Source organism: Caretta caretta, chromosome 14, assembly GCF_965140235.1.
Source record: "Caretta caretta isolate rCarCar2 chromosome 14, rCarCar1.hap1, whole genome shotgun sequence".
NCBI lineage: Eukaryota > Metazoa > Chordata > Testudines > Cheloniidae > Caretta > Caretta caretta.
This window is the reverse complement of record NC_134219.1, coordinates 10,358,446-10,371,505: the sequence shown is the minus strand read 5'-3', so window position 1 is coordinate 10,371,505 and position 13,060 is coordinate 10,358,446. Positions and strand designations below refer to the sequence as shown.

The following is a 13,060-nucleotide window of genomic DNA, read 5'->3' as shown; positions in this document are numbered from 1 at the left end:
TGTGTTGTGTAAACTGCAATAAAGGAAGGGTATTAAAAAGGGGGAGCATTTTTAATGAAGATGGGTAAACACGCCCAAAACGTAACTCTAGATATAAGAAAAATAAAAGCAGCTGGGGGGCTTCTGAGACATTGTTTGTCTTGAAAGTGATGAGAAGAGGAACGATCAAAAGGCTTGTTTTACTACAGTCATGCTTCATTATAGGGGAGGGGAAGGCGGGACTTCCATAAGCAACCTGGTTGCTAGAAGAGAGAACCCAACTGGCTTGCATGGCCTAATTAATTCCTGAACCCATTCAAACACCAAGAGTAAATGTCAGACCTGTGCCTGCGAAGCCCAGATTTCACTGTGTCCTCGCCTGGTTCCCTTTGCTTCCACGTGCAGTTGAGAGAGACTTGAAACTAGCCAGCTACTAAAACTCAAGTAGCGTTTCCCAATCCATTAGAACGTCGATTTCTGATTGAAGTCAGTGGAGAGACTTCTACTGGCCCTTAGTGGGTTTTGGATCAGGCTCCTTTGTGTCTGTTTCTATACTTGAATCCATCAGATCAACCCCATGCATCTCTGTTTCAGTCTGCCTGGTGTCTGAAGTGCCTGAATCATTCCACTTGGAGCTGAAATACAAGATTTACTGGGAAATATTCTCTTTAAACAGACAGGTTTTTTTAAAGCCAATCGGATCTTTGATAGCTCACATTCTGGGAGATTTTATTGTCTTTGACCATAATAAGTAGAGCCAAGGTTAACTCTATGATTGCAGCTATTTAAAAAAAAAAAGTGCTCCATGATCATTTTAATCCACTATTTTTTTAAAAGATCAGATTTCCTAAAGGGGCCAAGAGTAACAACCAGAAAAAATTATGAATACAAAATCTCCCGAAGCAAGTTGCAAGTTAATCTCTTTCCAATTATTAAGACTTCACCTTCTTTTCAAATTCTGTAAGACATTCACTGATTTAAAAAAGAAAAGTCTATTGATCCCCTCTCCCAATTCTATGGGTCCGAATCTGCTGTCTTTACTCAATGAACCAAACAGAAAACCAGTCTTTCTTTTATACATTGGTCCTAATTCTGCTTATTAGTTACACCGAAGTAAATCCAGGGAAGCTCCATTGAGGTCATTGGAATTATTCCAGATTTGCACCTGAGCAGGATTTGGTCTTGTGCGTTGTTTTTGAGCTATGCACATACAGTATTTTTAATCAGGCCCTGCCTCGCTCTGAGGTCAGAAGTAAAGACCCCACAGTCTGAGATGTTTTAACATTTGGCCACGTCTACACTACAAAGTTAAGTCGACCTAATTTATGTTGACGCACAGGCACCGCAGTAATTACGTCGCTAGTGCACGTCTACACTTTGCTTCTTGGTGGTGTGTGTCCTCACCAGGAGCACTTGCACCGATGGAACTGTCACTGTGGGGCAGCTTTTGAAAGCCAGCAATAGTCGATGAAGGCAATGCAAGTGTCTACACTAACATTGCATTGACCTAATTACTTTGACTCTACACCTCTTGTGGAGGTGTAGCAGGATGGTTACATTGGCAGGAGCAAAATTTTAGTGTAGACACTAGTTAGGTCAACGTGAGCTGCCTTGCATCAACCTAACTCTGTAGTATAGACCAGGGCATTTTCTTTCCACTAAATCTGTCAGATTTCTCAAGAAACTTGCCCTGGGGCCTGATGCAAAGCCCACTGAAGTAACTGACTAGTGCAGGGGTTTGCTGAGCTAGCTTTGATAAAGGTGCTTTTAAAAGCTTCATTTTTTTCTCCTGTGTTTAAAACCAGGAGGCTAACTATGATGTAATCGGATTTTTCTTCACCCCCACTGAAGCCAGGAAAATGAAGTAGCTGAGAGAAAGCGGGGTTGTCATTTTCAGCCAAGTGGCAATCCATCATGTGGCAGTAGACAATCAGCAATAAAACATTTCAAGGGCTCCATTGGTGCTAACTAGGCATAGGGGCCTTTTTAAATATCAGAGGTGGGAAATGTTATGTATTAGGTTTATTCAGTAGCTGGCATCAATGAATCACACACTCACACTCGGAGCACTTGGTTGGAAGGGTGTTTTAAATCGCTGTATTTTCTTTGCTCTATTGAATGCCTGTCGCCCTGTTATCTTTAGTCTTAAAGACCCTCTAGACTAGTTTATCTCAATAAACATCTATCTGAATACATGGCTGGCAAAATAAATAAATTCCTAGCCTTCAACTACATATATGCTACTACTAGAGGGAGTTTGTGTGAATAAACTAAGTTGCCTGTATGTAGATTCAGATCCCAGTTAGGAGCCACAGCTTGTAAATATAAGTGTCATAATTTTTAGGCTTAAAAAAGGAAAGAAAGAGAGAAAGAAATCTCCTCCTGGTTACTGCTTCATCTTTGCCAATTCTCTCACCGGCCCCCCACCAGCCTCTCTTCCCATGATGAATCTGTCTGCGAACTGTGAGGCACTTAACCAGCTTTGGTCTGGCATTTTAATTTCTCTCCACTTGATTGCTGAGATGTTAATATTTGGCATGAAAAGCAGGAGGTGGGGGGAATAGGAGAACTTTTGGTTTACTCTGCTGCAGACCTTGTGTGTGTGGGGGGGGGGGAGGATAGAAAAAGAAAACTCTCCTTAGTTTCTCCTTATGGCCAAGTGGGGCTGTAGCCAAGAAAACTCCAGTCTGAGAGGTTCAGATTTACTGCAGAAGACACTGCTGAGAGAGACAGAGACGGTGGAGTCCGCCTCCCATGATATATAGAGCCAAGGGGAGGTATAAATACCCTCCTTCTCCCCCTTTAAAAAAAAAAAAAGACAAACACCCAGGATCCTGTCTCTGGCTGGCTTGCAGCAAGGCGCCCTCATAAAAGCTAAGATAAACAGTTTATCAGCAGATGAATGCACAAGTCCTGCTCCGAAGACAAAAGTCTATACCTTAGGCAGAATGCTGGAGAATGGGCAGAGAATCTGGGTGGCATGGCATTTTAAAAGCAGGGGTGAAATGAAATAAGAAAAGTAGAACAATCCTTTAAGGACCCTGTGAGCTTTTTCTTTTATAGTGTTTTTTTGCAAGGCAACATGTGTGTGTTGGCAAGATTTCCTCTATAACCATTAAATCTAAGAATTGTTAGAGGGGCCTGAGCAGTCACTTATATTTTAGATTTCGGTCTCTCCCTTGTTTTGTATTTTCATTGCTTTAATGCATCAGTCATCTGAGGATTTACTCAACTATAAAACATTCATTTCAGAGCTTAACTACAAAATCTATTATTTATATACCATTTATCACTGTAGATACATATCCTCTGCCCAAACTATCCATCTTCTCTTGGGATTCTAAGGTAGAACTTTTCTCTCTCAAATATTGTTTTCTTTCCGAAGTAGGACATTGGTGATTGTTTTCTTTCATACCAGCTGATCACCTACTAGCCCATACATGGACAATACCATCTTCTAGAACTCTGTCTGAATCTAGAAAACACATGGGCTCCTGCACTTTGAGGAAGTCACACTATCTTTCAAAGTGCAAAATAAATATTTTCAGTTAAGCTCAGCCTAAAGAACTGACCATGAAAATTGGAGGAGCTTCCTGTAAACTGAATCCAGGGTTAGGAAGGATGGTATTGGTGATAGCACATTGAATAGACACTCACACAGTTTGGGTTCAATTCCTTCCTCTACCCCAGATTCCCTGTATGACCTTGGGAAAGTCATTTAATCTACCCTTTGCCTTAATTCCTTATCTGTAAAACAGGGATAACTCCCCTCTATTGTGTTAGGTATTAGGAGGATAAACTCCACTAATAATTGTGACGGTCTCAAAGGCTATCTGAATGGGAGATTTTAATGGGCTGCAGATCTGGACCTAAAAATATAAATAATTACAATTATTTTAATTGTTACACCTTTGGACTGTATAAGACCCAGGAATAATATTTACTACACTTTTTGTCTTGAAAGCACTTAACAGGCATCATCTAATTACACTTTGCAACATCTCTGTGAAATCGATAGGTATTATTTCCATTTTCCAAATAGGGAAACTGAGGCACATAGGCAAAGTGAATTGTTCAAAGACACACAAGGCATTAGAAGGAGAGCCAAGCATAGTACTCGGGGATTACTGGGTGCCCTGCAATGCCCAGAGCTGTGGATTGTGTTGTCACTATTTACATACATATAGTAACATACAGTCACCATATAATTAGCGAATAGATTTAATAATAAATTAGCAAGTCATAAAGGGAACAGAAGCCATGTTTAAATAAATTTCAGTGAACATTAGATTGAGTCCTGCATATATTACCAAACTGGCACAAGGAAATAGGTTTAATGGGCATTGTGGCTTAAAAAACAAATGGGAAGATATGGCTCAGAGTGTTGCATTAAATCTGAATGTCTTTGATTTTGTAGGTTTAAGTCAGGTCCTTGAGTAATATATTTCCTGTGCAATGCCTCAGACATTCAGAGTGGTGCATGTTGTAAATGCTTCGTGATCCGATATGTGACCACAAAGAAATGGCACCTTAATACTCCTCCCATTGGCGCCCTGTGTGTCTTGCAAGTTGTATTTGTTTTTGTTTTTACCAAAAAAACACAGTTTTACTACTCTCAGCACTCCAGAGCCAATAAAGCTGTAGTGGCTGGAGTTGTGTTCTCCTCTGCCTCATGCATCATTGCCAACAGAACTGCCAGCTAAGGACCCCCATTGGCTTTTGGCCTGTCTTCCCATCCCAGGGAGGATTGGCACTATGCCCCAAGTCTGGATCAGGCCCTTTTGCTCGAGTTTCATGTATTGGCTTCACCAACAATCTTCAACAAACCCCAAAATAAAGCAGCTCAACATAAATCCAATAGCTAACTATTCCTGTCCAGGGGCTTCCTTGCTGGAGTTTCCCAACCGCTGGCAGCTCTTCTTCAGTCCTCCTAAGTATGTCTACATGATAATGCAAGCCCAGGGTTAGCAGAAGTTGAGTTAGCAGACCCTGGGTTTGTTAACCTAGGGCTTGAGTGTCTACACTCATTTGTAATGACAGGTTCGGAACTGTTGAACCCCGGGCTACGCTGCATTATGCGGGCCCAAATCCAACCACCCACATCCCGGGCTTCCTAATACCCTCCCAAAATGTGGCCTCTCTAGCCCTTTGTTTCTGGAGCAGGGTGGGAAAACTTGACTGACCACCAAACTTGACTGTCCCGAGGACAAAAGTCAGCCTGTGGGATACTTTTGGCAGATTCCCAGAGCACGAATCCAGTGGAGCTGCATACACTGCAAAGCAATAGGGCTTGAACCCTCAGTCCCAGCTTGACTTAGGCTTGGACCCTCCACCCATGGGGTCCTGGGTTAGCATGATTTGTATATAGACCGAAGGAGGGATAGGCTTGAGCCTGAGTTCAAACCCTGGGCCTGCATTGCAGTCTAGATCATATCCCCTAGAGGTCATCTGCCTAGGAGTCCCCTGCTTCAGGGCCTGCCACAAGAGCCAGCTTGTAGGTCTTCTCCCTCAACTGAACTCTTTCTGCCTTTATAGGAATCAGATACTCATCAGGCAATCATCTGATCCCTTAACCTGTTCTCAGCAGGGCTCCCTCCCAGAACTCAGATGTCTGCCCATTTGCCATAAAAACCAGATCCCTCTGTTACAGCCCAAACCCTGCAAACACTGTATAACATGTGTAACTTTTTACTCACATGAGTAAAACAAAACGTGTGTTTGAGTGGCTGCAGGATCGGGACCTAAATTATGAGTCAAGAATCTTAACTACACTGCAGAACACGGCTTTGTTTTCAGACCCCAAGTTGAGCACACGGCACTTGCCATTAGTTTGTGTGTGAGAAAACAAACATTTTTTTCTGAGTCAACTCAACACTGAGCTCCCTGTGAGAGAATCAATATGGATCATCGGAATGTAACTCTGTCGCTTTTCTCATCAAAACTTCAGAGCCCTTTTAGCCTTGTATTTTTGTTAGTTTCCTTGTTCTTAAACCCTGGTGATTTTAAAAATGAATACAAAATATATATATTGACTTATGGCCCCGTACATTTTCCTCCACGGAGATTGAGGCAACAGAAGAGACTTGTCATAAGCGTGTAGGGAGTTTTGCCATTGACTTCAATGGGTGAAGGTATGGCCTAATGTCTGAGACTTCATAGAAATCCTTTGCACAGAACTGAAAGTGTTACAAAATGCTCCTATGAATTGTAAAAAGAAAAGGAGTACTTGTGGCACCTTAGAGACTAACCAATTTATTTGAGCATGAGCTCACGAAAGCTCATGCTCAAATAAATTGGTTAGTCTCTAAGGTGCCACAAGTACTCCTTTTCCTTTTGCGAATACAGACTAACATGGCTGTTACTCTGAAACCTATGAATTGTGCCTCTTCAAGAGCTCTAGCAGTTATGAAATAGCTGATCTATATAGGAGTACACACGGACAAGGGCGATACATATGTAGAATTGTTGACTCAAGTATATGTTGATGGATCATTGACACAAAGCATTGTTTATGTCAAGTTAATGTGAGCTTGCATAATTGCAAATAATATATTAAAAGTGTGCCTGGCAATTAGTTATGGATGGTGTTGGACATGGATAGGTAGACGGATACAAAAGTTACATGGATCACATGCAACACTCATTGTATTTGCTAAAACCAAAAAGGAAAAAAAGGCACAATACTGAACTATATGAAAAACCATAAACTTAAATCAGCTAGACCGGGTTACTGACTCTGTAGCTAGCTAGCTAGATAGATGGATAGTTCTCTTTATGTAGGTAAATGTATAGCTTTGACTTCGGACCACCATCAGAAGTATGGGAACTGCTTAAAGCAATCACTTTGTCCGTGGGTAAAGTGACATCAGACTCACCAATCAGCTTCTGCTAAGCCTTTCTGCATGCAGGTTCAGTGGGGGTGAGTCCAGACACATACCTTCTGCCTCTTTCTGCCTGAATTGCATGAAAAGTGAAAGTATTGAGGGTGTGAAGGATGAGCAAGCGCTGCCCAGCTCAGAGCATCTATGGGGTTAATTGCTACTGCTACAGTGGGTAATTTGTAGGATGCAGGATTGGACCTAATTTGCAACAAGTCAGGGACTCTATTTAAGAGACAGAGGCATAACCTCAGGTTGGTGTAAACTGGCATAGTTCCATCAAAGTCGATGTTGATTTATGCCAGCTGTGGATCTGGCCCAGTATCCTTATGAGACTTCTTTTACAAGTAGCTTGTGCCTGTGTGCAGTGGTTAGAACTGTGCGAATCTTGGCCCTTTCGGTTCACATGGGATTCAGCAAAATTCAGTCTTGGGTTCATGTTAGGTTCAGACCCCCTGGGTTTCACTGTGAGTTTTATAAAAGATTGACACAGCTGTAGTGGTAGCTAACTTTTGTATGTGGGCAATTGCTGAGAGCTGAGATTTGGCATGCCAAGTTCCAGCAATGAGCAATATTTTTTTTTCCCAGGGGCTGGGTAAAGGAAGAGATCTAAACTTCCAGGAAAAGAAGCTATCTAATTGAAATGTGACACACACTTAAATAGCAATGGTGGGAGCACGTATGACAGTAAGATCCTCTCTACAGTTTAGCTCCAGCTTGAATTTCACCCTCTCTTTAATATTGATTATTAGAATTATGTTTATTTTACAGAATATTCCAAGCAGTCACAACAGAAACAAAGTCCCTGCTGAAGGATCCTACAATCTAAGACACCAGCCAGCAAAACGTATAAGCGTATGGTTAACTTTAAGCACATGGATAGTCCCATGTGACTTAAGCACTGGCTTAATTGCTTTGCGGGATCGGGGCCTACCTCAAAGTGGATGGAGGAAAACTGAAAGAGCTAAAGGCTCACTGTCAGTTACTGGTAACCCTAAAAGTAGGAAGCCACGCCAGCTGCAAATGAACTGTATCAAAGGCTAATACTAACAGAAGTGTGTTCACAACATTTCAACATTAAAAAACTGCTATTTTGTCTGGTTTTAAAGATGCTGCTGGAGGGTTTGCAACCCAAATATTGCATCATTGTGCTAGTTCTAAGAACCAGAGAGTGAAACAGACTGTAGCGCAAAGTAGAGATAGGACTGAGATACACAGCTGATGTCCATATCAGGATTTTGAAACCCCCACCCCTCAATAAACAAAACCAAAAGGATGGTCCACTGGTTAGTGCACTAACCTCGAACTGGGGAGATATGGGGTTCAAGTTCTTGTGACCTTGGGCAAGTCAGTTAGCCTTTCTGGTCTTTTTCCTCTCTGAGGATAATAGTACTTCTCTGCCTCCTGGGGGTGTTGTGAAGTACGCAGATACTGTGGTAATAGGAGTCATGTTACGTAACTTAGGCTGTTCTGATCCATATTTTTCATTTCAACTTAGAAATAAAGCACAAGTCAGATCTGCATCTGGATTTGATAACATCCTTACCCTAAAGTTCACTGGTGTTCAGCTGTAGCATTTTCAGTCAGACCTATCTCTACACAAAAGCAATGCCGACCAGTTGGCAGAAGCTGGTGCAAAAAGCTAACAGCATCAATGGTGAAAAGTAATTCAAATGTTTAAAACGATTTCAGTTTAATAATCTGAGGGGCTGTCAGCAACATCTTAACTGTTGGATGAAATTAAGGCTTCAATGAGCAAAGCACTTAAGCATATGCTTAAATCCGTGAGATTTAAACAGGTGCCTAAAGTTAAATGTTAAGTGTTTTGCTGAATCTCCCTCACACTTTAACTTTTGGGGTGTATTGTATCCCCCATTCCTCTTAACCGTTCTGGTGGAATACCTTATAAGTACATCTTGGTTGTGTGAGTGTATAAATTGAGTGGTTCAAAGAACCAGATGTGGGCATATCTGGTATTCAGTGAGCACATCTTAGAATGTGGTGTTGGGTTTATAAAATGGTTGTTTCACTTTAAAAAAAAAGAAATAGTTACTTTTTAGAAAAAAATCACAGTTTGGCATATAGATAATAGTCCCTTGTATACTGCATGCTTTCACAAGAGTCTAAAGTCAGAGAGTAACATTTTGCGAAGTACGTAAGTTCCATTTTCAGAAGTGACTTAGATACTTCAGGAGCCAAAATGCCAAGAGATGTAGGCTCCGAAGTGCTTAAACCACTTCTGAAAATGGAACTTTGGCTCCTAATTCAGTTAGGCAGCTTTAGAAATTTTCCTCCAAATCTTAATAGAAGACAATGCCATTCACCTTTATAACATCCTGATGTGTCACTGATCGGTATTCAGCCTTTCTCTATCTTCTAATGGACTGACAAGATCTATAACTATCAGTCCCCGTCTGTCTGTCCCCCCATGGAAAAGTCCTAACCTTTCTATGAGCTATTTTAAAAATCCCCCAAATAACTTTAATAAAGAATTATAACTCTGGTGTGGAATCCTGTATGCTGGGTTTTTTTTAAAGGAGGATCTCCTCCTCGATTAAGCTCTAACGGTTTTAACAGCACCCTCCACAGAAACCAAGGATTTCATCCCCATTAGTTTCTACTGGCCTTTTTTTTTTTCTTTCCCCCTATTTATATTTACAGAAAAAGGCAAAACGAGGCTTATTCAAAAAGGGGTTTGAACTCATTTAAAGCCAGATCACGTTTGGAGGGTTACAAAGAAGGGGATAATGGAAAGATAAGGATCTAAAACTATAGTGATTTTGTGCTCAGGCGGATAGTGCTTTATCAAGAGCTCTCAAGGCCCCCCTTCTCTCTCACACACACACGCTCTCCAGGGTGGGTCTAGCCTTCTGCCCAGAGACACAAGCGCTCCTTGCCACCAGCAGAGGGCTCGCTCCTCCCGGTTAATTAGCAAGCAGGAGCCAGGCGACTTAGCTCCTGCACTTAGGGCGAGGAGGTGTCTGCAGAGTCCCTGTCGGGCTGGAAGCCAGCATGAGTGAGTGCTTAATAGGAATTACATCACAGGCCCATGTGTGGAGCCGGGCAAATAAACCCACAGCAGCCAGGTAGCTTGGGGGGGGGGGGGGGGATAGAGAGAGAGAGAGAAGCACCGTGCACATGAAGGGACTCCCGGGGAGCTGCAGCGCTCCGCTGCTGCGCCCTTACCCGGAGGGCGAGCTATAAAGGCACCGTCTACACTCCCACCCCGTCCCTCCTCTGCTCGCCACCCTGCAGCCCCCAGCCCCAGGGGAGGCTTCCATAAAAGACCCCTCACTTGTGCCTGGAGTCGCTGCTTACCCTGTATAGCCGCGGGGAGGGGAGAGGGGGCGAGATCCAACCCCACCTCGGACAGGAGCATCTCCAAAGCCGCCCGCAGCAGGACGCATGTGAGCAGCAGCTGGGGGTGGGGGGGCAGAGACAGCGGTGGACCGTGCTCGCAGCATTCCCCACCAGTGGGTGGCTGGTGGGGTGTAGCGAGGGGAGAGCAAAGCTCGTCTGGACTTTTGCGGGGTTGGGGGGTGGGGGTTGTGTGTGGTTTTTTTAAGGGGGGGTGGGGTGGGTTAGGAGAGAGAGTCGGTGGTTTCCATGGTGATGGAGCTGAAAGTGCAGGAAATTTAAAGGCTTTGGATCCTTGCAAAGCAGACAAACTGGTGCCAACGAGCGTGGCGGCTGCTGCTGAGGAGGAGCAGGCTGCTTTGCAAGCTGCAGCGGGGAGCCTACGGGAAGGAACTGGGGGGACGAATTTGCACACACACCAGAAGACCACCCCAACCCTTCTCCCGCGCGCACGCTCTGGGAAGGGGGAGCAGCAGCGGGAAGGAGCATTTGCCCCCCGAAAAGCGGCGCTCTGCCTCCCTGGGAAGGAAAAGCAGCAGGAGAATTTCGCAAAGGCTCTTCCAGGAGGAGAATTCGCTGGAGAGAGGAGTTGCAGAAGGAAGGGGGCTTTGCTCCTGGCTGCTTGGGGCGCAGCCTTTGGGGGCGGCGGGGGCGGATTCCCCCGAAAGACAAACTGCTTGGATAAAGCCCCGTACACGGTTTTTTTTGTTTTTGTTTTTCTGATGCATTTGCTTGCACCTTCTTCCTCTGGTGCCTGGTGAAGCCAGCCCCCCTCCCGCCCTGGCCCCCCCTCCCTCGCCGATCTCCCCGAGGATGGATCATTCCCAGTGCCTTGTGACTATTTACGCCTGGGTGGTTCTGCTGGGTCTCCGGATAGAGCAGGGCGCTAGCCAGCATTATCTGCACATCCGCCCGGCGCCCAGCGACAACTTGCCCTTGGTGGATCTAATCGAGCACCCGGACCCTATCTTTGACCCCAAGGAGAAGGATCTTAACGAGACCTTGCTGCGGAGCCTCATGGGCGGGCACTTCGACCCTAACTTTATGGCTGTCTCCGTGCCCGAGGACCGGCTGGGGGTGGACGATCTGGGCGAGCTGGACTTGCTGCTCCGGCAGAGACCCTCGGGGGCGATGCCCAGCGACATCAAAGGGCTGGAGTTTTACGAGGGGCTGCAGCCGGGCAAAAAGCACAGGCTGAGCAAAAAGCTGCGCAGGAAGCTGCAGATGTGGCTCTGGTCCCAGAGCTTCTGCCCAGTCCTATACACGTGGACCGATCTTGGCAGCCGCTTTTGGCCCCGCTATGTCAAAGTGGGCAGCTGCTACAGTAAAAGGTCTTGTTCGGTCCCAGAAGGCATGGTTTGCAAGCCTGCCAAGTCGGTGCATTTAACGATCCTGAGATGGAGGTGCCAGCGCCGGGGGGGGCAGAGGTGCACGTGGATACCCATTCAGTACCCCATCATTTCGGAGTGCAAATGCTCCTGCTAGGACGTGAACTTAAGCCCTCCCGCCCCCCGAAGCCGGACGCCCAGGGTGGACTTGGCTGCCCCATCCCTCCGTTAAAAAAGACAATTGCTTTCTGGTTAACGCTGTAATGCACTGTAACGTGTAGGAGAATGTATATGTGTGTGTATATATGGCACCGTTTTAATTTACTATTAAAAGGTCAGTATTATACGTGAAATAATCCGCGTCTACTGTATTTTTAAGACTATTAGCCTGGTCGTTGCTAATGGACCTTTTTATTTCTTGTATTTATATGCCAGACACCGAGCGAGATCGCTTCGCTTTGGGCGAAGCCCCCCCCCCTTTTTTTTTAAATAAAAGGATTAAAAAACGAACCAAACTTTTGATGAGACGACGTTTTAAAGCTGTTTTCCATTCTTCGGCAAGTGTGTGTGTGTGTTTAATGGACTTCAGAGTTTAAAAATGAATAAACGTTATTGTAAATAGAGAGGACAAATGTGGATGACTTAAGCCTATGTCAGTGAAGAGTATCTGCTATTTATTCTTTATATCCCTGTAGTAAAAGTGCAGCGCAGAATTAAAGTCAACCACTAAAACACGAGCCGGGTCGATTTTGTTTGGTTTTTGGTTTGGATGCGGAATCCAGGCTGGATTCCCTCTTTCTTGGTATAGCTGGTTGATGGATTGTGTATGCCGAGCAGGCCGGTTCTCTGTGGTAAGGGGAGGGGTCCCCGTCCCTGCTCACGACTGTGTGTGTTATCAGAGACCTAACCGACCCAGATGCTGGGGGATCTGACTTTGCACGTGGGATTTAGCTGCTCACTTCGCCTGGGTGCCGGGGTCCCTTGCTCGCCCGACTCCGACAGCGCCGCTTGTTTATAGACCGTGTCCGCTCTCCCCCATTGCCTCCGGCCCACACCCCGGGGCGTGCTCCCTGCAGAAGGGCAAACGCTCCGTGGCAGACGTTTGCTTTAGCCGCTTGACATTTCATTTACCACGGGCCACGTGTCTTTCACACCTGCCGTTGCGGTGGGAGGCGGCTGGAACTGCGGCCGGGGGCTGGGGGGTTCTGCGCCCAGCAGCCACGTTGGGCGCCGGATTCCTTTTCCCGAAGGGGAAACGCTCCCACCGATCAACCGCATTAACCCTTCGGGCGCTGGAGCCCCAGGCTGCCTCCTCCTGGCTGTGCAGGTGACCATTTCCAACAGCTGGGGATCGAAAGATTCCCCCCCCCCCTTCCCTCCCCTGGGCATGGCCATTGCTTGGAAATTGGCTTCACTTGTGGCTGACTTTTGCTGCCCATATTTAACCCAAAAGGCGTGTATTGGCCGTCACCCTATCTTTGCTGCTCCAGAAGAAACGCTGGGCTGATGGGATATGAA

General features: G+C 45.4%; 1 protein-coding gene and 1 long non-coding RNA gene across 2 annotated transcripts in view; one reads left to right on the top strand and one right to left on the bottom strand.

The window, feature by feature from the left end:
* Positions 1–10,366, bottom strand: part of LOC142069029 (uncharacterized) — a 43,336-nt gene extending 32,970 nt beyond the window's left edge. Inside the window, exon 1 of the long non-coding RNA XR_012664890.1 lies at positions 10,176–10,366. This is a non-coding gene — a long non-coding RNA (uncharacterized LOC142069029). The remainder of the gene's footprint in view (positions 1–10,175) is intronic.
* A 77-nt stretch (positions 10,367–10,443) lies between these two features.
* Positions 10,444–12,279, top strand: NOG (noggin). Its single transcript, XM_048817799.2, has one exon. The coding sequence runs from the start codon at positions 11,028–11,030 to the stop codon at positions 11,697–11,699; it is 672 nt and encodes a 223-aa protein (XP_048673756.1). The 5' UTR covers positions 10,444–11,027; the 3' UTR covers positions 11,700–12,279.
* The last annotated feature ends 781 nt before the right edge of the window (positions 12,280–13,060 follow it).